At 38.4% G+C, this 25,402-nt stretch overlaps 1 protein-coding gene across 2 annotated transcripts; it reads right to left on the bottom strand.

Annotated features, from left to right (window-relative positions):
* Positions 1 to 649: 649 nt before the first annotated feature.
* On the bottom strand, positions 650 to 23,965 carry LOC100063463 (protein-lysine methyltransferase METTL21E). 2 transcript variants are annotated; one of them, XM_005601334.4, is made up of 5 exons: positions 23,620 to 23,965; positions 22,553 to 22,632; positions 8,135 to 8,301; positions 7,293 to 7,410; positions 4,339 to 5,059 (listed from the first exon to the last, which is right to left on the bottom strand). In XM_005601334.4, the coding sequence occupies exons 2-5, from the start codon at positions 22,620 to 22,622 to the stop codon at positions 4,599 to 4,601; spliced, it is 816 nt and encodes a 271-aa protein (XP_005601391.1). In that variant the 5' UTR covers positions 22,623 to 22,632; positions 23,620 to 23,965; the 3' UTR covers positions 4,339 to 4,598. The 2 variants fall into 2 exon arrangements, with proteins under 2 accessions (XP_023477581.1, XP_005601391.1); XM_023621813.2 differs by lacking the exons at positions 22,553 to 22,632; positions 23,620 to 23,965 and adding an exon at positions 11,804 to 11,931 and having other exon boundaries at positions 650 to 5,059.
* Positions 23,966 to 25,402: the final 1,437 nt, after the last annotated feature.

Below are 25,402 nucleotides of genomic sequence, written 5' to 3'. Positions count from 1 at the left end.
TGACCATAGAACTAATTGCTGCTAAGCAAGGCCACCTAAGACACAACTGTCCCATTAATACGACCACATAATTATAGAGGTTAGAATTATATACTGTCTATGATTTCATGTGGAAGCAAGAAGCAGAGCAAATATTGAAGTTGAGCTTGCAGGCAATATTCTAGACTGAATTTCATACCACAAACTCAAAACTGCCAAAACTTGTATGTGGAAATCATCTGTGAACTATCTCCAGGCTTCATAAAGAAGATATAAAGAACTGGGTCCACAAACAAACACACTCACGAGTGTCTATGGTTTTAAAACTTTGCTTTGCCCATAACCCCCGACATTTTGTGAAAATATTTGCCTGCTTTTTTCCCAATTTTGTTTCTTACTATTGCCTTATAATTTCGTGAAAAAAATGCAGATATTTGACAATTTTTACTTCCTCCACATACAGATTTCTATGAAAACTAAGTTAAAACGGAGTTGAAAGAAGAGGCACAATATATTAATTTTCCTCTAAGCTTATCAATAGACTTACTTATCTGATTTCCTTAAAGTTGACTTTAATTCTTTTATGTCTAGAACCCAGGGTCCCCAGCTTCTTTTCAAAATTTGTAAATGCATATCTTTTCCTGTCTTAAAATCATACCCAGTGGACACATTTTACTTTGAAAGGATATTCAGAAATTATTTATTTGCTTACACGCCAATGGCACTGCTTAAAACAAGTGGGACATGGTCTCCGTCTATACAGACCAGGCATTCACAGAGAACACCAAGCTCCTGGGATCTGAGGAGTTAGAGGAAAAAAAGGAACATTCCATCCTGTTATGTTTCCTCATTTTTTTCTTCCACAATAATGAGTTGACACCACTGGCTCCAAACCTGTTAGGAAGTTACGCAATACCACAGTTCTTTATCCAAAAAAGAGAACGGGATATAAATATGGAATGAAGACCAATTTTTTTAAATTCTAGTGTACAAAAATTGTTACCAATGAACTAGGATAGATCAGCAAGTGCTAAGACAGGAGATTTGGTGCAGTACTTAGTCTCCTAATGGCAGTTGAAAAGGTCTGAGGCACAAAAACTCTTGTGGCTATATGTACGTCACATATAACTCTTAAGCTGCAGAGTTACCACTAGCAAGTTGGTGTGTCTACTACAGAGCAATAACTATTCTGTGATCACTTCTAGTCAAACCTTGACAATCAGTACATTTATTCTATCAGAAACCTGGAACATCACTGCAAGAATTGGACTGAGATTTTCAGTAAGATAGTTTAACTTGTCCAAAAAAAAGCCAGGTAAGGGCTTTATAAAGACAGTATAATGCCCTTGGATTAAAGTTAACAAATCAATTCCTAGACATAAAAGAAAAATTGTAAGATAGAAAAAGTCTACTCAAATTATATCTTTTGAAATTAAATTATCATAGAATTGAATTGAATTGAAAGGTGTGAAGAAACTGCAGCAAAAGATCGTAGTAGACAAGTACACAGAATGAAGTGAGGCAGGAGAGGCATGTGTTGGAGGGGCTAAAACCTGCAAGTGAGTGCTATGAAAAGACTAAGACAATGGCTATTGAACATTGTGTTTGAAGACTGATACCTAAAGGCAGGGGAACCATTAGGAACCGGATGGCTGGTTTGGTCCTCACACTGTCTTAAAAGAAGGACACTTTATCTATTCTACCTACAAATAACTTAGTAGTGGTATTCAAACGTTTTTCAGCAGAAGACTCCTCTTTTTCCACTTGTTAACTCAAGATTCCTGCTGCTGTACCTAAAACACTCTTAGGAGCCTCTGAGGCAGCTTTGAGAGAACTTGGAACTCTACTGACCACTGGGGCAGTAAATTCATATCTTTCAGAGTCAACAGATACAACTTTGCGAGGGGGCTCAGAAAAAATCTCCTCATGTTGGCCAGCCTCAGGGCTCAGTCCTTATTTTATTCTCTGTGTATTCACTCTTGCTCCGTGAATGAGCTTTACAAACCATCGCTAAGCTGAGGGCTCTAACTTCACGTCCAGTAGCTCAGAACAAACACTTCAGAGTCGGCCTTCCCTCACACTCATGTTCAATATGGCAGGAAGGTCTGTTGGCTGTCGCTTCCAAACACGTCTAGAAATAACCACTTCCTCCACCTCCAGGGTACGTTCCCCTCTACAGGCTGCCATCCTCTCTTGCCTGGATGGCTGCCACAGCCTCCCAACTGCTCCTTTTGCCCCTTCATGGTATTCTCAAAACATTAGCCGGAGTGGTCCTTACATGAAGTGATATTATTTCACTCCTCTCCTTCAAACCATCCAGTGATTCTCCATTTCACCGGAGGAAAAGCCAAAGTTCTTTCAATGGCCTTAAAGGTTGTGGGGGACACTGCGATTTGCTGCCCAGATTCCCTTCAGAATGACTTGATACCTGGCGGCTAGGAGTGCTGCTGTCACATGGCCCTCAGCTGTCAACATTTCAGGGGTTGCCTCAGCCAAAAGACAGTCACCTCACCCAAGGTCACAGAGCCTTCCCAGGGCCAGCGACTGAGTGTCATGGGGTTATCAAGGCCCAGACATCTAGCCCCAAGCCAGGGTGACTCTGAAAGGCCACTCTAGGTCCAGCGCTCCATGGGGCGGGGGGTGGGGGGGGGGGGTGATGGAGTCAGCTGAGGCCGCAGTTGGGCCTGCATTGCACCTTGACGTCTACTTCTGTCCTACTCCTTTCCACAGGTCTTAATCCCAATGGCACTCACTAACAAATGACCTGCACACCAAATTCCACCTCAGAGTCTGCTTCCAGAGAACCCAGCCTGCACCATGGTCTGACACAATCTAGTCCTGCTCCAGCCTCTCTGACGCCACATCCGACCAGTCTCCCCTGCTCCTCCTGGCTCCAAGCACACTGGCTTTGATGTTTCTTCCAGAGGACTGGCAGACTCCTGCCTGAACGTCCTTGCAGGGCTGTGCCTTCTGCCTGGAACACACTTGCCCAGATATCTGCACTGCTCCTTCCCTCACCTCTTTCCAGCTTTGCTTCAATGTCACCTTCTAAAGGAGCCTACCCTGACCCCCCAGTTAAGGCAGGAAATAAGAGAAGATTTAAAGGGGAGACATTTCTCCTCTTTTCCTAATGTATTTGCTTATCTTTCTGGGTATAGATTTCATTTTGAAGAAATGACTTCACTCGTCTAAGAACGAGTTTGGAAATTACTGTTTTAAATACATGAAGGCTCTACAGTGGGAAGGAACAGGCTCTGGATTCACAGACCTGGACCCGGCTGCCCCAGGGCTGCCAGTCCGCAGCTGCATGGCCTGAGGCAACTCACTCCACCCCTCTCCACCTCAGCTTATTTGTGAAGTAGGGATAACGATATTACTTAGACTTCTTAGAATGGTTGTGACGATTAAATGACTTTACCTGCCTATCAGGCTGTGAGAACCATAAAGGGCCGAGTGAATATTGGGAATTATTGAGAGATGGTCCTATGAACCACACGTGGCAAAAAATCCAGGAGATGCATACTTGCATCCTGGCTTACAGGTCAGGGCCCTAGGAAATAATCTTTTCAGCTCTGCTCAACCCTGAATAGACTGAGAAACTCCAGCAAAGCAGAAAGAGCTGGGCTTAACAGAGCAAGCATCAGCCTGAGGGCACAGTAACAGCCTAACAAACATCACTGGGGACACTGAAGAGCAGTGACCAACCAAAACAGTCTTGTTACATGGTACAAAATTATAATTTTTTTCTCTCCTCGCACTCACTTTAATTACTTCAGACTTTATTCTAATCTCTAAGGCCCATGTGAAAAAATCACATAGGATTTCAAATATCTAGCTCTAAATAGGCATCATAAAAGCTTTAAACTTTAAAACCAGTCATATGTCTGGTTATTTGAGATTAGAAGCCTAAATCTTTTCATGTGTGTTTTCAACCCAAATTTTTTATGTTTATTTCTGTTTCTGCGATATAGAATAACTGTACTTGGCTTACAAATAAAACAATAACTCCTCCAAAATCTCAACTATTTTTATGCTTGCTTCCACTCATTTTTCATTTACTAGAGTGAACGTCCTTGCCTATAACCTCAAATCCACAAGCTTGATTGATTTCAGAGGCTGTGCTGGAGGCCCACCCTGCCAAGCAGAGATGACAGACCACCTACAAGCTGGCACTAACAATGACCACAATCATCTAACATTTATCATTACATTATGTATCTGCCCTTTCAGATTTATTTGTAGATCTCACTATTGCCCATTTCTTTATTTCTAAGGAGAGAATCATATAAGCTAGTGTTATAAACAATAAGAATGTTCATTTTAGAGATATCATTATTAAAAACCACCATTTTACAGTTATACATTAAAAATAACAATAATCATACCCTTTATTTAAATGATCATAATAATAAATGGTGCTATAGAGGGATAAGGAAAATATAAGGACACTGTCCTAACCAATGACCACATAGCATGGCTGTGTCATCCTCTAGACCCATGTGCTATATCTGGGAAAATCCCTGTCTAGGGTGTGGCAAATGTGTGTGTGAGGGGTGGGGGTGGTGAGTGTGTCTCCCCTTGGGAAAGTCAGGGCTATGTCAGATTATCCAGGGTCTTTCTTAAAGTAATAATCTACTAGAAATTGCCTTAGCCTTCCAGGCCCTGCTTTGAGGATATCCTGCGCTCCTCGGGTTTTTCTTCATAGCTTTATACAACTTAATATTCAGACTAGGGAAACTAGAAATCTCCTCTAGATCAAACAACTCCTTAAATCTATCTACAAATTTATTTTCTTTCTCCAACCTGAATTTCATGACCCAGAATATGATGGTAGTTTCTTTGCACAGATGGTCAAAGGTAATGAGGAGTTCCTCCAGGAAAGGATGAGCATAGACAACGTCAGCTGCCAGGATATAGTCAAAATTGTTGGAAGACCTGGGGAAGTTCTTGTCTAAAGCTACACCCCAGGAGAGTTCTTTAACCTGAGGCAAATGCTTGCATTTCATTTTGGTGTTTCGGGAAATATTATATTGCAGGTTTCCAAGTAATTCAGGTAAATCTGTGGCAGTCACATGTGCACCTGTGAAACAAAGGACAGTAGGAAAAGTAACCCTCATGGGATAAAGTAAAGCAATTAGGTTTCAAGCCAATATGCATTTGCAATTCTGCACAATTGCTAGCCCTAAGGAAAAGACCGGTCAGTACACACAGGACGGAAATCCCTTTCAAAATGGATGCTAAGGCAGCTTTATGCTGCCCCTTAAAAATAATTAGATTCCCATGGCACTTTTGCACTCCATTGCATTTTTCTGTTCTACTGGTTTTTTGTTTTGTTATTGTTGCTATTGTTATCTTCTATTTACCTACTATATGCTAGGAGAAAAATAATCAAGAGAAAGGGAAATTCAAAATATTTGGTACCCTCGTTGGGACAATCAGAAGTCAGGATTGAAAGATGAACAGGTTCTTCCCTAAAAGAATTCTGAGCCCAAGTCATGTGAGACAAAATGAGTGTATATAACACCCTGGGCATCTTATCATCATACAGGAAGTGCTCAAACGTGAGAAGTTGAGGGAGAAAAAAAACATTTTCAATGGCATTACATTGGAAGTAACATGACATCCATGTTTATGCCCAAGTTTTCAGTTTGACTCCATTATAATAGCGTAAATCTTCCCATCAAAAGCTGTTTAAAACCTAGCCACAACATGTATATAGTGCTCATCCAGCCAAAGTTCATAGATGCAGGATAGAATGCTCAGACAAAGATATAAATAATTTCTGAATTAAAAGTGAATAGTGATGGTCATTTTCAGGAAGAAATTGGAAGGAGCAAAATTGTAGTACCCAATAACCAGTAAAATTTGTCCCTTAAAGTGAATTTTGAGCAGCAGCAGAGCCTGAAGATAATATGTAAATAAATCTAGGATTGGCCAATTCCACATCATCAGACAAAGACAGACTTGGGTAAGGAATGGGAAAGCAGAACCGGAAGAGACCAGCCCAGACGAGTTTAGAGCCCGTTCCTTAACCACAATGGCAAGTTTCTCTGGCCATGGATTGTACTTAGTGGAAAACATTAAAATGAGAGGGAAATATGCATATCATTGGTAGAATCACAGAAATATGAACCTTCCTCTTTTAGTGTGGGTGTCTTATCATTTTCAACAAATCTTTCTAAAATCCCAAGACAAAGAATACCTACATGGCCATAGTGAATATAAACTATCTGACTAGTAACATCTTTGCGTCTAGAGAGGTAAACACCATCACTTTTAGAATACTGACTAAACAAAGCTCCCATCTTTTGATATTTGTTTCAAGTTATACAAGCAAATCAAAAGGATTAATTCTTTTTAATGAAACAAATAATTTCCCAAAACACAAACTCTGCTCCTAGACCAGGAAGCCTTCAGGTATAAACCAATAGTGCCTGACTGTCTCCAGACTAAGCGGAACGGTGACTTTGGAAACCAATATCAGGACAGAGCAATTTCTTTAAAAAATATGTGGGAAGGATTTTAAGGGTCGTATTTCTCCAGTTTTTAGAAAGTTATAAATTGCTAAGTCTTGCATTCCTCTCAAGATTTTAGAGTGGCAGGTGTGGACTTCTGAAGACCAAGGAAATCAAGACAGATTTGGGTAGCACATCGGAGAAGGCAGCTAAATTAAATGAATGAAATACATAACAACAACAAAAAGACTGAACTGGAGCAGGCTCAGGCATACATGGAGACCATCACACATTTAGTTGGAAAAGAAGATGCTACTGAGAGAACAAGGGATCATAAAAGAAGAAAAGAAATGAACTGAAAAAAATAAATTCAAGGGTGAACACCTAAAATTAGAAGCAGATGTGGCTTCGATATGATTTCTAATACTCCTTCTCTAGTCTAACAGTGCTTTTTCATAAAAGCATAAGACTTCAAAACCCAAAAGGAACATACAGCTACTTGAGAACATTACAATAGGGCTAAATTTTAAATAAAGAACATCAGAGTCAGCAGCAGTAGATTCTGCCTATGCCTAGTATTTCACACACCTCCTCTAACAGCCAGGACGCTTAAATGCACCTCCAATTAGAACACACTGCGACTTAGCACTCCAGGAGGAGAATTAATACATCTTCACAGAAAATTCTGAAAGAAACCAGTAAGATGACTTAAAAATTGGTAAAGTTTCTTAGTGAAGCCCAGTCAAACAATTAAGGAATTAAAAATAGGCCCAGGTCATAGTAAACAGGATAGTAAAACAGCTAATGATATTTGATATTAAATTATCTGACCCCATTCAATCAAAAATACCTACTTACCGAGTAAACTTGCCACAATGGAGACCAGCCCTGTTCCAGCTCCAATTTCAATCACATTTTTGTCAACCATATTATACTGTTTTACATTCATTTCCAGAAAATAGCATAGAACAAGAGCCTATGAAAGTTTAAAAAAAGGAGAAAGTGGTGCTTGGCAAATAATAACAGAAAGTAAAATTAAACTCTATTAGATAAATATCTCACTAATGTTATGACGTGTGTGTGCACCTGTGAGGATACGTGTGTATACATACAGATCACTACAGAAAATTATCAACAGAAATACATCCTCTGTCAGGTTCAACATCTAAGCTAGAAAAGGTCCCTGGGGCTTGTTGGGAAGAAAACATAACTAAAAATATGGAGTTCAGTTGCTTAGATTTGATTATCTTTAAAGAAAGCAAGTTAATAATAATAGTTATTTCAAAGATGTATGTGGAATTGGGGCTGATTGTGGTGGGGGGTCTACACCCTTTGTGGGACAATTGTAAAGGAGTAGTGGGCTTTCATATTCTGTGTGTTGAGACTGGTACAGATTTCGTTCTAACTCTTTAACTCAAATGGAGTCAGTTAAATGGGAAATAAAAATGTTTACTAATCTAAACTCTTAGAGTCACAAAAACCTGAAGGTATAAACAATACTCTTTACTAACCCTACAGGTCAGAAATAGAATTAATTGGTGGAAGTATTTTCCCAATTTCATGATTTCTAAATCTTAGTGTTGTTTGAGGTCACAAAATAGAACTGTGGAACTTATTTTCTTCTTCCAAATAGTACATAATAATAAGCAATATTGGCTGAAAAATCATTGAAATGTAGAAAATTTTGTATGAAATTATACCGATGGCCAAACAACAGCACCGTAACAATCCACGGCTTCCGTAATCCGAATCTCATGACCGACAAAATGAAACCCCTCCCAGGAAGTGGTGGTTATTAAAGTTGGAGCAAAACATCTTGCCATGATCTCCGCAACCACTTTCTTGTCATCGTCATTTTCTCTGTTCTCTGAAAGGAAAAGAAAAAGGCAATGGTTGTGGTTATGTTAGTAAAAGTATGAAAAAGAAGAACCTAACGCAAGTGCAGGATTCTTACCTATTCTAAGTTACTTTTGAATATTCATTGACTTTAGGTGCAATGCAATAGTAAGGGAAACTATTTGAAAATAACTCACAATATAAGCTAACGTTTCATATATCAGGACAGCAACATCTTTCTGATTTTCACTGAAGTTGACATCATCACTATTCATTTCTGCAATGTGACGTGAAACAAATACTAGTTGATATACTTTCTTAAAAGCAATATATTTTAAGGGCTACCAATCTACTCATCTAGAACAAGAGAAAGGATTGGCAATGGAATATAAGATTTCAACTTTCATATTGGCTATGTAGTGCAATTCCAGTTATTTCAATAATGTATAGTAGTACATCCTTTATGACCTGCCTTTATTCAGATAAAAGATATTTAATACCACCCAACAATGCCCTTGTATTATTTTATTATTACTTATTTTTATATTATTATTTTGGGGCAACTTGTTATTATAATATAAAATATATTATATATTTGGGGCAACTCATGGCATCTTACCATCTGCAACACTGTGTAACATTTAAGCAATATTAACTACCAAGTACTGAGCACATGCTTAATATGCCAGACCATGTTAAATGCATTATATATGATACTTCATGTAATTTCTGCAACAAATCTTGTGAATTAGACATTCTTATTTGCACTTTTATGGATAACAAAACTAAGACTCAGAGAGCTTTATTAACTTGACCAAGCTCATAAAACTTGTAAACGAAGGAGCCAAAATTTGAGCTCCTATTTCGGTTGTTCCAAAGGACTCTCTCTAAACTGTTAAAAAGCTATGATGTAATTTTTTAAAAACAAATCGTCTCTAAGAATTTACAAACTACTTATGGAGCAAGATATACATCTCTTTCTAAGCCTCCATTTTCTTATTTGTAAAATATGAAACAGAAGAACCTACATCAAATAGTGGTGGGAGATTTAAATAAGATAATGTATGCAAAGTGCTTAGCATCTTGTCTATAATTACATACAGCTCAATAAATAATAATAATCATTACAACTATAATAATAATTATTATTATTGTAAGTGTTATTATATTTTGGTCATGAAACTGAATGATAAGACGAGATCACAGTGTAATTGGAATGTTGGATTGTGTGGTACAGACTTGAAAGTTCTTGAGTTAAGTAAAGAAGAGTAAATCACTGTCGTGAAGGTTATCAGGGATGGCTTCATAAAGGAAGTGTCTTAGGTTTAAGCTTTAATCTAAAATAAGATTTGCACTGATAGAGAAACTTCATTTCTTGTACTGATCCTTTAAACCCACTGATCCTTCAAGTCTTCTCTCTGCTCTTTGCATCTTCCACCACCCCAACACAAATGAAAGCAGCTTAGTTCTCCTCAGAAGAGACGACAGAAAATAAAGACCGAACTTCAAGTATAAGGAAGGAATAGTGTTACAAAAGCCAAGAAAAGGAAAAAATAGTTTACAATTCATTAAAAAGAGGAAGAGATGAGAGAGCAAAGATTCATTTTTAAAACTTAAGCCAGAAGAACCTTTGTTCCTTGTTTATTCCATTTACTTACTCAACAAAACTGTACTGAAGGCTTGCTCTGTACCAGGCTCAGCACCACATGAGTGCCAGATGATGGGAAGACAGCAGTTGGCCAGACAGACATGGTCCCTGCCCTCAAGAAAACTAGAGCTGCATAGACACAATTTATCTGAACTTCAGTAATACAGGTGGTATCTCATGACATCCCCAGGAGGAAACTCTGGATTGGATGCTAGTTAGTTTTCCACCGTGCCCCCAAAGCGCTTGGCTTTGACACCCACCTGGATAAACCTTTCTAATAAATGGTGTATTCTCAGCTTTGCCCTGATCAACATTTTTGTTATTGGTTTTTCTGATTATCTTAAGAGTGTGATCAAATTTTCATACGATATGATTTTGATGGGGAATTTTACTAGATAACTAAATGTGATACAAAATATCTTGATGGGCTATTCCAGTGGATTGGACTTAACAATATGATACGTAATAAAGACAAGAGTAAAGGCCACATTCAGGCTGCACTATTTTTGGAGAGGGAAAGACATATAGATTTAATTGGCTGCAAGCTCAATACAAGTCAAAAGTATAAGCAACTATAAAAAAAGCTATTACACCCAGGTCATATCAACAATACAATTTCTAAAACGAGGGAGATAAAGGCTCCGTTCTAGTTAATTCTGGTCAGGTCATACTTGTACCCCTGTGTTCAGCTTGAAAAGCCCCACGTTAGAAGGGTATTAAGAAACTGGAGCAACTAGGAGGTGAGAAATCTTGAAGCCATAAAAGGACAGTTTGGGGAGATCAGCATTTTCATCACAACGAAGAAGCGACCTGAGGGAACTCAAGAATTTTTGTAAATTTGAAGGACTGATAAACAGAAGAGATAAAAATGTGTGTGTGGGTGTGCATGTGTGTGTTCCCAGAATGTAGAATCTGAAACTACGGGGAAAAGTTACAGTAAGGTGGATTTTTAATATTTTTCTTAAAATCACACCGTTTCAAAAATGCAATGGTTTGCCTCAGAAAGCAGTAAGCAATTAATCACCAGAAGTTATCAAACAGAAACCAGATGACTACTCTTTCAGGATCTTAGGGAAACATCAGAATTGATGTTTGGTCTAACTGGACTAGGGCCACTGTACAACTGAATTTCTATGAGTCAATGAAATAACTACATGCCATCACATAAAGAAGAGTATGATAGAGATCCAGCACGCTAAGAAAATGTAGGAAAGAAAGTATCTGAAAGCAGATGAAAGGAAGCCAGCAGCAAGAGAGAGAGAGATCAGACTTGGGAAGGGGAGTGAATGAATAGGGGTAAGATTTGTCAGTAGGCAGAAAAGACGTGTTCCAAAGGACAGGCTAAGGAATTCATTCATTTATTCAACAAACATTAATTGAGCATTCACTATAGTCTACATGCTGTCTAGCGACTGGGAATAAAAAGATTCAAAGATACATTCCTTGTGCTGGTGAAGCTTACAGATGTGCAGAGAGAGACATGCGAATGGAAGATCACAGTGTTATACAACAATTGCCAAAATGAGGGTGAAAGGAAAGCCCAATGAAACACAGAAAAAGGAACCCCATGTCAGCCTGTGGAATTCATAGAAAAGTTCACAGAGAGGGTATCTTTAAGCAGAGATCTGAAAGATAACAAGGGTACAGTGGAGGAAAAGAAAGTCCAAGACAAGGACAAGCACTTGCATAAGTGTGGGTCCATGAAAGAATGTGACATGAGAGAATATGTAGTATATTCTATGTTATTTATTATATTCTGTGTGTTTTTGTTATATATAACAGTATATAGTATACACTAGTATAATATAAAATACATAATACATATATAATGCTATATAGTTCAGTCGTTGGAGGTGAGTGACAGATGAGACTAAGCATCACTTACATGTGATACTGAGGAGTTTCAGTTTCCTGTTGTAGGTAATGGAGGTGCCAATGAAGAACTCTAAGCAGGAAAGCGACACGGGTGGATTTGGTAGCGATGTGGAGAACTGACTGGAGGAAATATCATGTAATAATTAAGAGAATGAGTCATTCATTTACTCAACAAACACTGCCTAAGGGCCTACTATGCCATCATTGGCCTGGGTGCCTGAGGTACAGTAATGAACAAGACAGACAGTATCTTTGCTATTATGTAGCTTATATTCTAGCAAACAAAAATGGTTTCAGAGGGTTGTCAAGGCTGTGAAGGAATTAAATAGTGATGCAATGGAGAGTGACTGGTGAGGGCTTGGTGAGGCAAGATCTTTCCGAAAAGGTAGTGTTGAACTGAGATATATATGATAAGGAAGAGACAATTATGCAAAGAGGCTCCAAAAGGAGGAACAATGACTACCAAGGCTTTCCCTCTAAGAAGTCTGGGTGCAAATCACAGTTCTTCCCCTTGACAAGCAAGACGCTTAACCACTCGAACTTCAGTTTTCTTAGCTTTAAACCAATGATAATAATATTGCCCAGACTTCATAGAGTTATTAGAATGATTACATGACATAATCATAAAAAGCAGTGATGAAATTTTTACTATAAAGTAAGAACTCAATGGTGATCAGTAGTGATAGTCATGATCATTATTGCTGTTGTTGCCACCATCATCATCATCATTCAGGCCAGAAGCTAGAATTCCAGTTATAAAATTTACCAGTCATAATCCAGGTGAGAACAAAGGTACCTGACTTAATACAATAGAGATGGAGAAGAGGAGACAAAACCAAAGGTGTTAGGATGCAAAACCAGTAGGACTTCATGAGTAACAGAACAAAGGAGAAAACTCAGATAATTGTGGAGTCATGTATATACACTGTGTATGCACTGAAGCGACAGCTAAATTGTAGGTTAGAGATATGTACTACAGAAAGGTTACATCATTGTGAACTAAGCAAGTAAGATTGTCACTCCAAAGAAAGGACTGGAAGCTAAGGATGAAGACGGCATCTTTGAACAGCCCCAGTTGGGGAGTGGTCAGGGAACACATGAAACCACATATTAAAACACTCTGGCTCCTTTTCCCATGTTCTTCTCCTTTTCTAGACTCCTTACTAGCTGCCCCTTACAAGAGAAGGAAAGCTGTTCATCTTATTGGGCCATGTTTTTTCCAAGTAGGAGGGGTGGCTGTGCCTTAAAAGTTCAGCCCGCATGTGACTGCTGAGCTAGGCAAAGTCCAGCCTCAGAGAGAACTTGACCAATGAAAGTATGTAGGGCTGCAGTTCTTGATTTCTCATGCAGAACAGAATCATCACTTACATCCAGAGCACATAACTTTAAAAGTCTGCCATTCTAAACATGTATTTCAAAGTTGTTATACACGCCTCAGGCTGAAATTACATTCAGCAATCCCAACTTCACACTTACCAGTTTGAAATACTTTTCCATACAAGATATAAGAGATGATATGAATAAATGGGAAGAGACTCTATACACCTAAATGGGGTAGCAATACTATAAAGATATCATATATTCAATACAATTTCAATCATAATTCCAAGTAGATTTTTTGAGAAACCTGATATACTCGCTCCAAAATTTATATGGAAGAGTAAACATCCATGAAAAGTCAACTTTGCAAAAGAAGAACAAGGAGGGGAGGGATTTGCTCTATTAGATATTTACATATACCACAAAGCCACCATAACAAAAACAGTATGGTATTGGTGCAAGAGATAAATGGACCAATAGGCAAAACAGGGACCTCAGAGACAGACCAGCATACACAGAGGGGATAGCTAAGCTGGCACATTATATGGAGAAAAATAAAACTGGACCTCTATGCAACATCTTTTATAAAGGTGGATTGCAGATGGGTTAAAAACCTAAACGTGAAAGGCAAAAATAAATAAATTTAATATTTAGTAGTAGAGAAGGACATTTTCTGAAATTGGGGAGGAGAAAAACTTCTTAAAACCTGCAATACACAAAAGTGATGAAGATCCTTATATCAAAAGTGAAGATTTCTATTCAATGAAGGACATGATGGACAAGATTAAAAGATGAGAAGTGAGAGAAGATATTCTACAATGTCTGAGACCGAAAAGAGACTAATATCTAGAATACACAAGAAATTTGTATGATCCCCAAATTAACAAGGGAAAAGATAGAAACTACATTTAGAAATGAGCAAAGAATATAAACTGGCAGATTACAGAAGCAGCCAAAAAAAGCCACAAAACAATATGAGGATATTCAAACACAGATATACACAAATTAAAACAACAAAGTATCCCTCTATACCCATTCAACTGGCAAAAATTAGAAAGCTGGACAATGCTGAGTGATGGTGGGCTGTGCAGACAGCAGAACCTCAGGTACCACTGGTAAAGATATAGAATGCTGCATTCATTCTGAAAGTAATCTTAGGGTATTTTGTTAAATGAAGTATACAAATATCCTATAACCCAGCAATACTGCTCCTGTGTATACAGCACCCCCCAAAAATAATTTCTACACAAGTCCTTAAATGCGTATGTATGAAAATATGTATCACAACATTGGTGGTGGTGGTGATTGTCGTGGGGAGAAGCAATCTGACATCCATTACTAGGGCAATGTGGTAGGTAAATGCCTTGGAGCACCATGCTACAGTTCAAAGCCCAGACTAGATCTATGCATAGCAACATGGATACTACAGGGTAGAAAAAAACTATACAGTCATGCGCCACATAACAATGTTTTGGTCAACAACAGACCGCATATACAACAGTGGTCCCATATGATAGTACCGTTAGCCTAGGTTTGTAGCAGGCTATACCATGTAGGTTTGTGTAAGTACACTCTATGCTGTTTGCACATTGATGAAATCCTCTAACGGTGCATTTCTCAGAATGTATCCCAGTCGCTAAGCAATGCTTGACTGTATAATGATATCTATAATATGATATCCATTATTTAAATTAAAACACTGCACACAAAACTGTATGTGCTTTATGAAAACACATATGAACAGAAGGATAAACATCAAACACAGTAAAATGGTTACCAAGAGGAAGCAGGAAATGGAAAGGAAGTAGGAAACGGGTAAAAGAGGAATGAATAAATGAATGAATGAAACAGACAGATATACAGACAGCAGCTGCACCTTTCATGATGAGAGTGCACCATGACCTGATGGGTATGATTCAATCACAACTCTTTCCTAAGATCCAAAAATAAGTAAATAAACAAACAATAAATAGAAGTATTTCCAATAAATTTCGGGGAAGTACAAAATTTTTCATTCTAGTCTCCATAGAAGACAAGTTCCTCGTAGGAAATTTTTAAAAAGTTAAGGGGTTGCGGGGCTGGCCCCGTGGCCGAGTGGTTAAGTTCGCGCGCTCCGCTGCAGGTGGCCCAGTGTTTCGTCGGTTCGAATCCTGGGCGCGGACATGGCACTGCTCGTCAGACCATGCTGAGGCGGCGTCCCACATGCCACAAGTAGAAGGACCCACAACGAAGAATGCACAACTATGTACTGGGGGACTTTGGGGAGAAAAAGGAAAAAATAAAAAATCTTTAAAAAAAAAAAAAAAGTTAAGGGGTTGGCCCCATGGCCGAGTGGTTAAGTTCACACACTCCGCTTTGGTGGCCCAGGTTTTCACCAGTTCAGATCCTGGGTACGGACATGGCATGGCTCATCAGGCCATGTTGAGGCAGCATCCCACATAACACAACCAGAGGCACTCACAGCTAGAATATACAACTATATACCAGGGGGCTTTGGAGAGAAGAAGAAAAGAAAAAAAAAAGTTGAAAACCTTAACATTTTCCAAACTTGCAATTATTCAGACTTTTAAAACAGATGTAACACTCAAAAATAAATGTCATAGAATCCTAGAAGGTCAAGATGGAAAATCCCTTGGATGCCTTCTAGTTTAACTTTGCACTTAGTTTGGGAACCTCATGTTCATGTTGGGCATAAATTACATGCCCCACTTGTTCAATCTCTTTCCAACGAGGGTGAATGAGCTACTTCACAAGGTGCCCATTCTGCAATTAGAAAATTTGATTACTGAAAATTCCTCCTAATTCCAAAATCTGACACCAGCAATTTTTTAAATCTATTATTCCTAAAAGTAAGCTTGCAGATGAGCAACATTTCATTTTTAAAACATGTCCCAATATTTTAAGAAAGGGGGAAATATGCAAAAAAAAAATAAAGAGTCCAGTACCAGTCTTAAAAATTCTGGACTCAAGAGTAAGCGAAGACCTCAAGACACTTTCAAATTTCTCCATAGCAGTGGGGCAAGAATGGGAGCAAGAGGGTCTTGAGTCCCTGAGTCCTAAGGGAAGATGTTGCCGGACTCTGTCCCATGAGCTCCAATAATATCATTCCCTAGTATTCGGGGAGTACAATGGCAAGATGGAGGTAGATTAAGTTTGCCATTGTTGAAAACTCCCCTTGGAGGCCACAATCCTAGCAGGGACTTTCAGCCAATCTGACTTCCTGTCTTAAATTCTGTGATCCCTTAATAGAGTCCTGCTTAAGATTCAGATAGAACCAAGTATTCCCAAAAAGAACTCCAACTCCACTACACACTGTAGGAAGGGCCCAATCTACCACCCAACTCTATCACCACCACAAACACTGAGCCTTGGCAGAGATGCAGAGGAAACAGAGATGAAAAACTGATATTCTCCAGCAAGAGCCACCTCTTCTAATATTTTTCACTGTATTTCTCCTTAAACAATGGTGTGCATTCATATTCAGGAAGAGCTCAGAGAACCAAATAATACTGGTAATATGTTTGACTTGAACTTTAACTTTCATTTCACTATATTCAATTGCCTTTCTAAGATGGGGGGTGGGGAGGGGGCAACATGTGCTGTGGAAGTTCTGTAGGGAAAAGCAGAGAACCTTAATTGCTTCCTTGACCTTTAGCTGAAGGTGCCCTCTTGGGCCTCCTCGCTTACCCCTTGTAAATGCAACACTTCTTTGACAAGTCACCTAGGTATCAGCGATTAATAAACGTTAGAGTACACTAAATCCCAGGAGCATCTCCTAAAGTTCCAATCTTTGACATAAAAACTTTGCCAACGAATATTTACTGCTACAAACTGACATCTCTGACTTTGTACTTTCTTTTAAAGGTTAGTTGACCAGATTAGTGCTGTTGCCCTAATAACTGTGATGATAGTTGTATCATAAATGATTCCTGCTTTTTGACTGGCCTTCTAAATGAACAGAGCTAGTCATTTTTTTAAGAATGATGATATCTTTATCTTTATTAGGAAATAAGATTTAAAAATATATACATGAGTATGTAATTATTACAATTAAAATTATATAAAAAGTTATTACAATTAAAAATTATATTAGGTTTAGCCCTATCACCACTGATTTCATGGTTGACGACAAGAACCTCTGAACTGAAATCTAATGGAAGGAGCTGCGCGATTGTAAGGGCATCCGTGAAGCAGCCTTGTAACAAAAGGGAGAAAGAAATCTATGTTCCAAACATAAGGTACAAAGAATGCGTCCCTCAAAGTGCGTGCTTCGTGATTGGTTGAACAAAGGCTGAATCTTGAGAAGATCAGTGAATTAGTAGACTTTGGTATTTAGTTACGATTTGAAGAACAATTCCCTCCAAAAATTAACAGCATTATTATACAATGGAATTCTAATTTACATTTCTGAAGAATAATTTTTCCACACATAATCTCTCCTCGTTATCTAACACTTAGGCCCCAGGACAAATAACTAAAACCGAGTAATGTTACAGAAAATGTTGAATCCTGGCTTCCCTACATGAAAGCAGAAAACTTCCGAGATCTGTATCTTTAGATAAAAGCTATCTACTGTAATCTTAGAGTATTATTTTATTAATGAATTTAATATGGAAACATAAATATTAAAACAGATTGTAAATAAAACATAATCAAGACAGTATTACAATTATGTTGCTATCTTGGGCTTATCTATTTTAATGCTTTTTGATACAAAAAAAGTCTCAGCACCATTTTCCTACTATTAAATCTTTGCTGATGGTGAATATAATCTACCAAGTGCTCTCGTTCTCCTGAGAACTACAGGAGTTTCAAGTATGAAGTGAAAATTAGCAAGATTCTGCCACATTATGATGATGATTTTCTTAAGAGAAAAATTCAACAGTGAATTGACTTCTGAGGCTGGATTGCAGTAACTCTTCAAAAATAGAGGCTCTGTCTATATTCTTCTCTTTTATACTTCAAAGGTCAATAACAATAATAATAAATGGAAGGGTCAGATCACAGAAATACACCAAAAAAAAAATTCTTTAATAGCTATGACAAGTGAATTTAAGCTTCCATTTGAGGGCTGTCATGAAAACCTGTCAGCAAAATTTAAAGTAAAAACCCCTCTACTAAATGAAAGAGCCTGTCATTCAACTGAATCTTCTGTTCAAAGAAGAATGTCATGTGCTTCTTAGAAATACCTAGAGATTTAAAAAAAAAAAAAAAAGATGTCAAAGATATTTTCAGATTAGTAAATGGTCACAGGCTAACCTAAAAGATAGAATTCTGAGCGCCTCAGCAATGTCAAGGTCTTGGGCCCTTATGTTGAAACTAATTCCTGAAAAGATTTCACAAATATTTTTTGCTGAAGTTCTGCTTAATTTCAAGAATATACAGAGGCTGTAACTTTACTCAGGTGGATAAATGATGCTACACTTACAGAAGAAAGAAAATTCATCTTTTGCTGAGACTGCTCAGGATGCAAGTGAGGAAAAAAAAAGAACTAAAATTAGTTGTACTCAAAATTTGCTACTGGGATCATAGTGGGGTACAGACACCTAAACAAATGCCAATGGTGTGTGATAAATGCAATAAAAGAAATATAATGCTGTGGGAAGCACCACTGGTTGGTCAAAGCAAGAAAAGCATTCTCAAGGAGGAGACATTTGAGCTGAGTTGGAGGGACGAGGAAGGCTACCAGGCAGAGAAGGGAAGAAGTAATGTCAAGGGAGATGAAACATCTGTCAAGGCGTGGAGGCAGGCTCTCGGGGAGCCGTCGGAAGATCGGAGGAACTGGTATACGAGGTGCATGTTGGGGTGCTGTAGAAAATAAGCTTGAAGAAGCAGGTTGGAATCAGAGCTATGGGCAATGCTGACTTTTGTTCTCTAAGGTGAGGAGAAGCCAATAACGATTGTTAGGACAGGAACTGACACGATCAGATTTGATATTTAAGAACCCACCTCTGGCAGCAGCAGCTGAAAGCTACAGTAGAAGCTAATTCGAAGACCGTTGCAATAATCTAGACAAAAGATGCAAGAGTCTGAACTAAGGCAGCAGCATGGGGTCTAGGAGCCAAGTATGAATTTGTGAGCTTTTGAAGTAGCGATAGACCTCCCCTCCAGCGCAACAATTGACTTTCAAACTTGACATTCAAATCTGAGTTTTAATGACATCTGAGGCAGATTGTTATCTTTAAGAGTTATTTTTATTCAATATGTGGCAAATATTTTAGTCTTATTTAGCAGATACTTATTCAGGTTACTTTTTAAACCTGTAAAATGCACTGTAAATGATTCTCACATTAGTAATTATATGTGCTATAGCACTCCAACCAGTATATTAAATATATTGCCTCAGACTATAGTTTGATATGTTTCTTAAACAATAATGGAATTACTCAAGTAAACTTTCTTCTTCATATATTAAGGCAATATTGCTTATAAAAGTCATACTACCCATTAATCCAACTCTGTAAAGATTTATGAAGATCCTCGTGAAAGATTTTCGTGGACCTAAGTACTACATTATACTTGGTCCTATAAAGAGTCGACCCATGGGTGACCAGAAATACAAGATCATCACTAATGAGCAAAGTTTAAGTCCAGTCAACAGGCCTCAGTTATAGCTAATTTATTCATTCACGCAGTTATTGAGTACCTGGGCACTGTGAATATAAATATAAGTACTGTAACAGAGACTTAACTAGTTAACTCAAAACTAGAAGGAGAACGCTCCCTGTCTCAGAAAGCTCAGGAAAGAATGACCTGAGCCTTGATGATTATGAGTTTGTCAGACAAGTAACAGAGGGCAAGACACGCCATACACAGGAAATGACGCGCAAAAGTCCACTGGCAAAAAGACTATCGATCAATTTTCCCATTTGGGAAACTCTGAGAACTAGAATATAGGGTAAGTGGGGGTCATAGCGTGAGATAAAACACAAAACACTTTTTGCTAGAAGTCTTCATTTTATCCCAAGAGAAGAAAGAATAAAACCTGAATCAAGGCAACTAATGCTGCAAACATGCGAAATCTATTAGGAAGCGAAACCAATGGGATGTAATGATGAAGGGTGTGAGGAGTGGGGAAAGACTAGGATGATTTTAGTTTTCTGGGTAGCCAGGGAAATGGTGTTGCCATAACCTGAGAGAGAAGACATAGGCAGAGGGGCAAATCTGCAAGGGAAAATTCTTTTTTAATGCCTATTAATCTGTGTTATGACATGCTGCCCACAGAGGTGTGCTGCTCAGATTAAGAGAACATGCTTCAGGGCGCATAGCTGCCCAACAGGGCCAGCTGCTGTCCGTTTGGCTCCTCAGGGCCATGCTTCCCTTGGGGCTGCCTACTAAAGCCAACCCATTCCCGTTCCATAGAGGACACTCCTCTAGAGGGTGGATTTTGCTGGGGGACTCCCTCGGCCTGCGTAAGACTTTCTCAGAACTGTGTTGCTGTCTGAGGCTCTTCCTTCCCAAACTGTCCTTCTTTCTCTCCTCTCACAAGTGTCAGACCTGCATTGTGACCTGAGAGTTCTCCCTGCCTACTTCTGTTCCTTCCTTCTTTATCCTCCACAAACATTTACCCCAATAACTCTCTCACATGTCTAATCCCATTTTGGCATCTGCTTCTTGAAGGAGCCAAGCTAACATAAAACAGTGTGGAAGACATCAAGTAAGCAGTTGGAGGGGCAGATTTGGGAGTCACTGTGCACAGGAACCACTAAGCCTTGGGTTAAGATGAACCTGCTGCAAGGCTCCAGACCCTGAGGAACACTCCACTATTTTATAACACATTGCTTACAAGAGTGAACAGCTGGAGAGTGGCTGTTGGCAAGAGGTAGGCAACATAAAATACTTGGAATAGTTAATATTGATGAGGTTTTAGACATCTTAGACTATAACATAGCATTAGAAAGCACAGAGAGAGCAATTTTTAGTATCTACCATAGTCCTAACTTTAATGTGTGTATAACTAAGTGACATCCCATAATTCTTAGATCTTCAGGCCACTGTTGAAATAGAAGAACTGGGCTACAGGTTTGCTCCATCCTTTCCTAGCACAACAAACTAAGCATAAAAGAGTTAGGATAGGAAAAGTCAATATTCTCCAGTACTTGAGAACTGAGCGTTCCTCTGGTTAGTGGAAGTCTTTCCAACAAAATGCCATCTGACTCTGCCCCAACAGCACACACTTAATCCCCTTAGCACTGGGCCTGTGAACATATTTTTAAAGCTTTAATTGGCTATATAGATAATATGGGGTGTGTTTATTCATGTTATAAAATATTTTAATACTAGTTCTGTCTCAACCTTACATTGAACTTCTCTTTCCTTTGTAATTTGCCAAATTATTGTACGCACAGTTGAAACCAAGCATTGTTACTAGAGGTAATGATAATGATGAAATCTTATTCATAAACCACAAAGAAAATGCCTTTTCATTCAAATCATCTAAATGGCTGGATTCTCTAAGTGATTAAAACTTTAAATGTTTAGGTTTGCAAAAATCACTACAGTACAACCGTTCATGCTTCAGCCTCGCAGGCTGCCAACACTGGGCATACACCCAGCTCTCTTGGCCTGAAGACATACTCACCTAGGTAGAGGACACCTGGTATGCCTAAAAAAGGAAAAAAATAAGACTATAGTCCTTAGAAAACATCCACAGTGTGTAGATAAAGGAGAAATAGAAAGAAAAGGGCCAAGATAATTAAATTTGTTCCTACACCTGTTCTACAAAAACATAGTGATAATTCTTCTAGTGTATGTCACAGTGTTATGTCTGCACTTTTTATCTCAAGACAATGGGGATAGTTGTATAATCTATGCAAAGTCACACTAGGTATTTAAGACGATGTAAAAACGGTAGGTCAATTTCAAATAACTACACTAGTAGTAGAATTCAAACTTAAATTCTCCTTACATTGAGAGGTCAAATTGCATTGTGTATTCGACTCTAATTAATACATCAGACGAACCATAAACTCGGGCTAGAAATGTTTTTATAGTCTAAAATCATCATTCATGCAAGCATTCATAAAAACTTGTAGTTTTAAATAAAACGATTTTTATCTCTCTTGTAACCTACCTATTTGAAAATAAATAACTTAGAAATCACAATCACGTATTTAGTGTATAGCACTTGGGAAAAAAATTTATTCCACTTTTGCAGATAAAGAAAAACAACTCTAAGTATTAGCAAGTCTATATATTTAATTTATTGCTGTCAAAATTCTCTCTAACATATCAGGACCATACATATAGAGCAGTAGACATTAAACATTATTAGAGATATTTACAAGTTAGCCAACACAAGCCAAGATAGAATATGCAATTGATGAATGTCCCAGCTCTCTTGAAGACATGAGTGAACACTGCAAAGGTAACCATTTATATTCTATTAGTTGCTTCTCAGAATTGGACAAATTACATAAAGAAACATAAAATAACTTACCTTTTTGAGCTTCTGGATCCATTAAGTGATGAACTAATGGATGGCTATATATTGATGTTTTCTTGATCATTTCTTGAAAACTATGCAAATACGTTAAAATATCAAATGGTGATAATTAATTCAAAGTGTGTCTTAAGTGCTTCTACATTTACCTAATAAAGGCTAACGTCAAATATAGCAGAGAAAGTTATATTAAAATAGCATATATTAATAAATCATGATTTAAGAATGACCATCAAAATGTAATCTATCTAGTACCAATCAAAAATTGAACAAAGGCTTCAGAGTCAAAAATTTTAGAAGCTCCTGGAGAAAGAAAACACATTCTTCACCAAAGACTACCTCAGCTATCACTAAGAAAGCATCGTCTTTATATTGACTAGTCAGACAGCAGTCCTAACATTTAAGAGGTGATTAAAACCCTGGAGATAATGGGTTTTGTTCAATGTAATGAAAACCACGGTATTAATCTGAAATAAAGCTTCCTATATAGCAATAATGTGAAGTTCACTTGTTCCTGTCAGTGTACCGTTCACATGTCCCCAGTGTCAAATTGCCCAGCTGCCAAATGGTCTTTTGAATAGCTTCTACTTTAAAGGATCCATACCATCTTAGCAAACATATTTAAAATGGAAGAAACTAAAGTATTTTATGCCTCTCGAATAGCGCGGATCACGCGAATAAGCTTGAATAAACTGCTATTCCAACTCTGGAAAACAGCGTTTTGCTGTTTCACATGCCAGTTTGGGGTCATATAATAATCTTCACTGTACTGCCTGAATCTATGGAGCACTCCTTTCTTCCAAGGATCCCAAAACACTTTTCATGGCCACCACGTTTTTCCTTAGTATGCCTCAGTAAGTTAGAAGTCAAATTATTTTCTCTACAGTTTACAAACGAGGAAAATCAAAGGTTAAATTATATCCTTGAGGTCACACAGCTAAACAATAGCAAAGGTGGTCACACGTTTTGTTTTCAGTTCAGCTTCTCTTCCATTAAAGAAACAGTCTTTATTATACATGCCTGCCTGAAGGTCAACATTTATTAAATGTTAAGTCTGGACATACCTAAACGAGTTAGCTGAGTTTCTAGAAGGTTAAAAAGTGTCATCCACAACTTTTGTTCTGCTGCTGAGACCTCTGATAGTGCCTGAAAGGCGAGCACCGAAGCACGCAGTTTACTACTGTACACGCTGGCAGCGAGCGCTCGCAGAGAGGATTAGGATCCTGACAGCTGCAGCTTCAGAGCCTCTGTTATACAACGGAATGCCCGTAAGTGAGGGGGCTGAAGAGCAGCAGGACTATTCCATGTGCGTGTCTCATGAACGGAGATGGAGGCAATGGAGGCAATGGGTGAATATAAACCACTCCTGCAAGTGAGTGAAGACTGTTTGAGCTAAGCGATTCATTTTTTAACTTCAATGCCAAGAGTTATTTAAGACTCCACAGCTATGACGTCCTGTGACACGGAGGTCATGCATTTTTTCATGTCACCCGTCTGGGTACGAACATCATTTTTAGAATCAACCACACCAGAATGTACGTGAACGTGTCCAGCAGAGCTCTGGATGCAGGAATCAAATGACCAGGATTCCTTCCTACTCAGACTGAACAGGGAGGCTGCGGGGGTCTGCCACCTGTGCAACTGCACATGTGCAGGCAGGGTTGCATTTCAGAGTACGGATAAATTTCCCTGGTCACTGAAATATCCTTAATAAGAAATTATTATAGGTAAAAAAATCAAGTGATATTATAAAGTTAAATAAACTTAGGAGTGTAGGTACAGCTTCCAAGAAATACCTTATATACAATGATGTATACAAAGTTGCATCGAGGTCATGTTAATGTATTGGACAGGATGAGGGTCTGGATTTTAGCTATTCCTGTCAATAATTAGCTTGGGATTTTAGGCATTTACTAAGTGTGTTTCTTGGCTTCCTCATCTATAAAACAGGGATATAAAAGGTACACAATATACATTTGTGGGATGAATATGGTAGGTAAAAACATTCTGGAAACTGCAAAATCCTAAACAATGAAAATTATTATTTATAGTTAATTCTTGGCAAAGGACACTCTTTTTTGCTTTTTTAAAAACAAGAATAAAAATGATTTGGTGAATAAAAATTACCTGTCTTTTTCGAGGAGTGATTTAAAAAGATCCTGAAACCTCAATGCTGGATTTCTTAAGAGGGAGAATCCCTAAATGAATCATCTAAACTGACGTGATGACGATGATTATTTCAGGTATATTGAACTGTTTAAAAAGTACATAAAGACTTCTGCCTGCAGCTATAAGTAGCTTAGAGTAGACCTCTGCTTCTGAGGACTGGAAAAGCAGATTTTAAACACACACACACCTGTTAGAAGGCATCAGAGAGCTGCCAAGGCAGCCGAGAATTCATGGTTTTATTGATTGTTCGTTTGAAGAGGCTGAGAAGCCAAAGACAGGACAAGAAAGGATCCCAGCAGAACTTTAGGCAGTCTCACAGAACTGGGGAGACAGAAGTGTTTGGAGCTGGCCAAACAGCCAGGCATTAGGAGCCCAAGATCCCAGAAAGAAGAGACAGAGAAGTAAGCCTGACACTCAGCACTGGCTTTTCACTTAGGGTGTTTGCTCAGTAAATGTTTAGGGCAAGGGCTAATTTTCCAAGGACAAAGTGGCTAAAAGCAAAGCTCAAAAGAAGAAACACCCCGGAAAACTACTTTTTAGGAATGAGGGGAAACTAGAAGACAGAGTCTTACAAAGACTGCAAACCAGCCTTGAAGCCACCAGGTCCTGATTAAAGTGAGCTCATCTTCCCCTCTGCTGCTTGCCAGAACACCTTCTGGAATCCTCTCTAGAGGAAAA

The sequence above is a fragment of the Equus caballus genome, chromosome 17 (genome assembly GCF_041296265.1).
Source record: "Equus caballus isolate H_3958 breed thoroughbred chromosome 17, TB-T2T, whole genome shotgun sequence".
Lineage (NCBI taxonomy): Eukaryota > Metazoa > Chordata > Mammalia > Perissodactyla > Equidae > Equus > Equus caballus.
The sequence above is the reverse complement of the archived record's forward strand: the minus strand, read 5'-3'. Positions and strand labels throughout refer to the sequence as shown.

Excerpts from the sequence above, each read along its gene's own strand:
- LOC100063463 (XM_005601334.4), bottom strand. The coding sequence starts at position 22,622 with ATGATCAAGAAAACATCAATATATAGCCATCCATTAGTTCATCACTTA. Across the intron at positions 7,411-8,134 it reads GTGCTGTTGTTTGGCCATCG|GCTCTTGTTCTATGCTATTT; the intron begins GTATAATTTCAT and ends AAACTTTCATAG. Across the intron at positions 5,060-7,292 it reads CATTGTGGCAAGTTTACTCG|GTGCACATGTGACTGCCACA; the intron begins GTAAGTAGGTAT and ends TTTGTTTCACAG.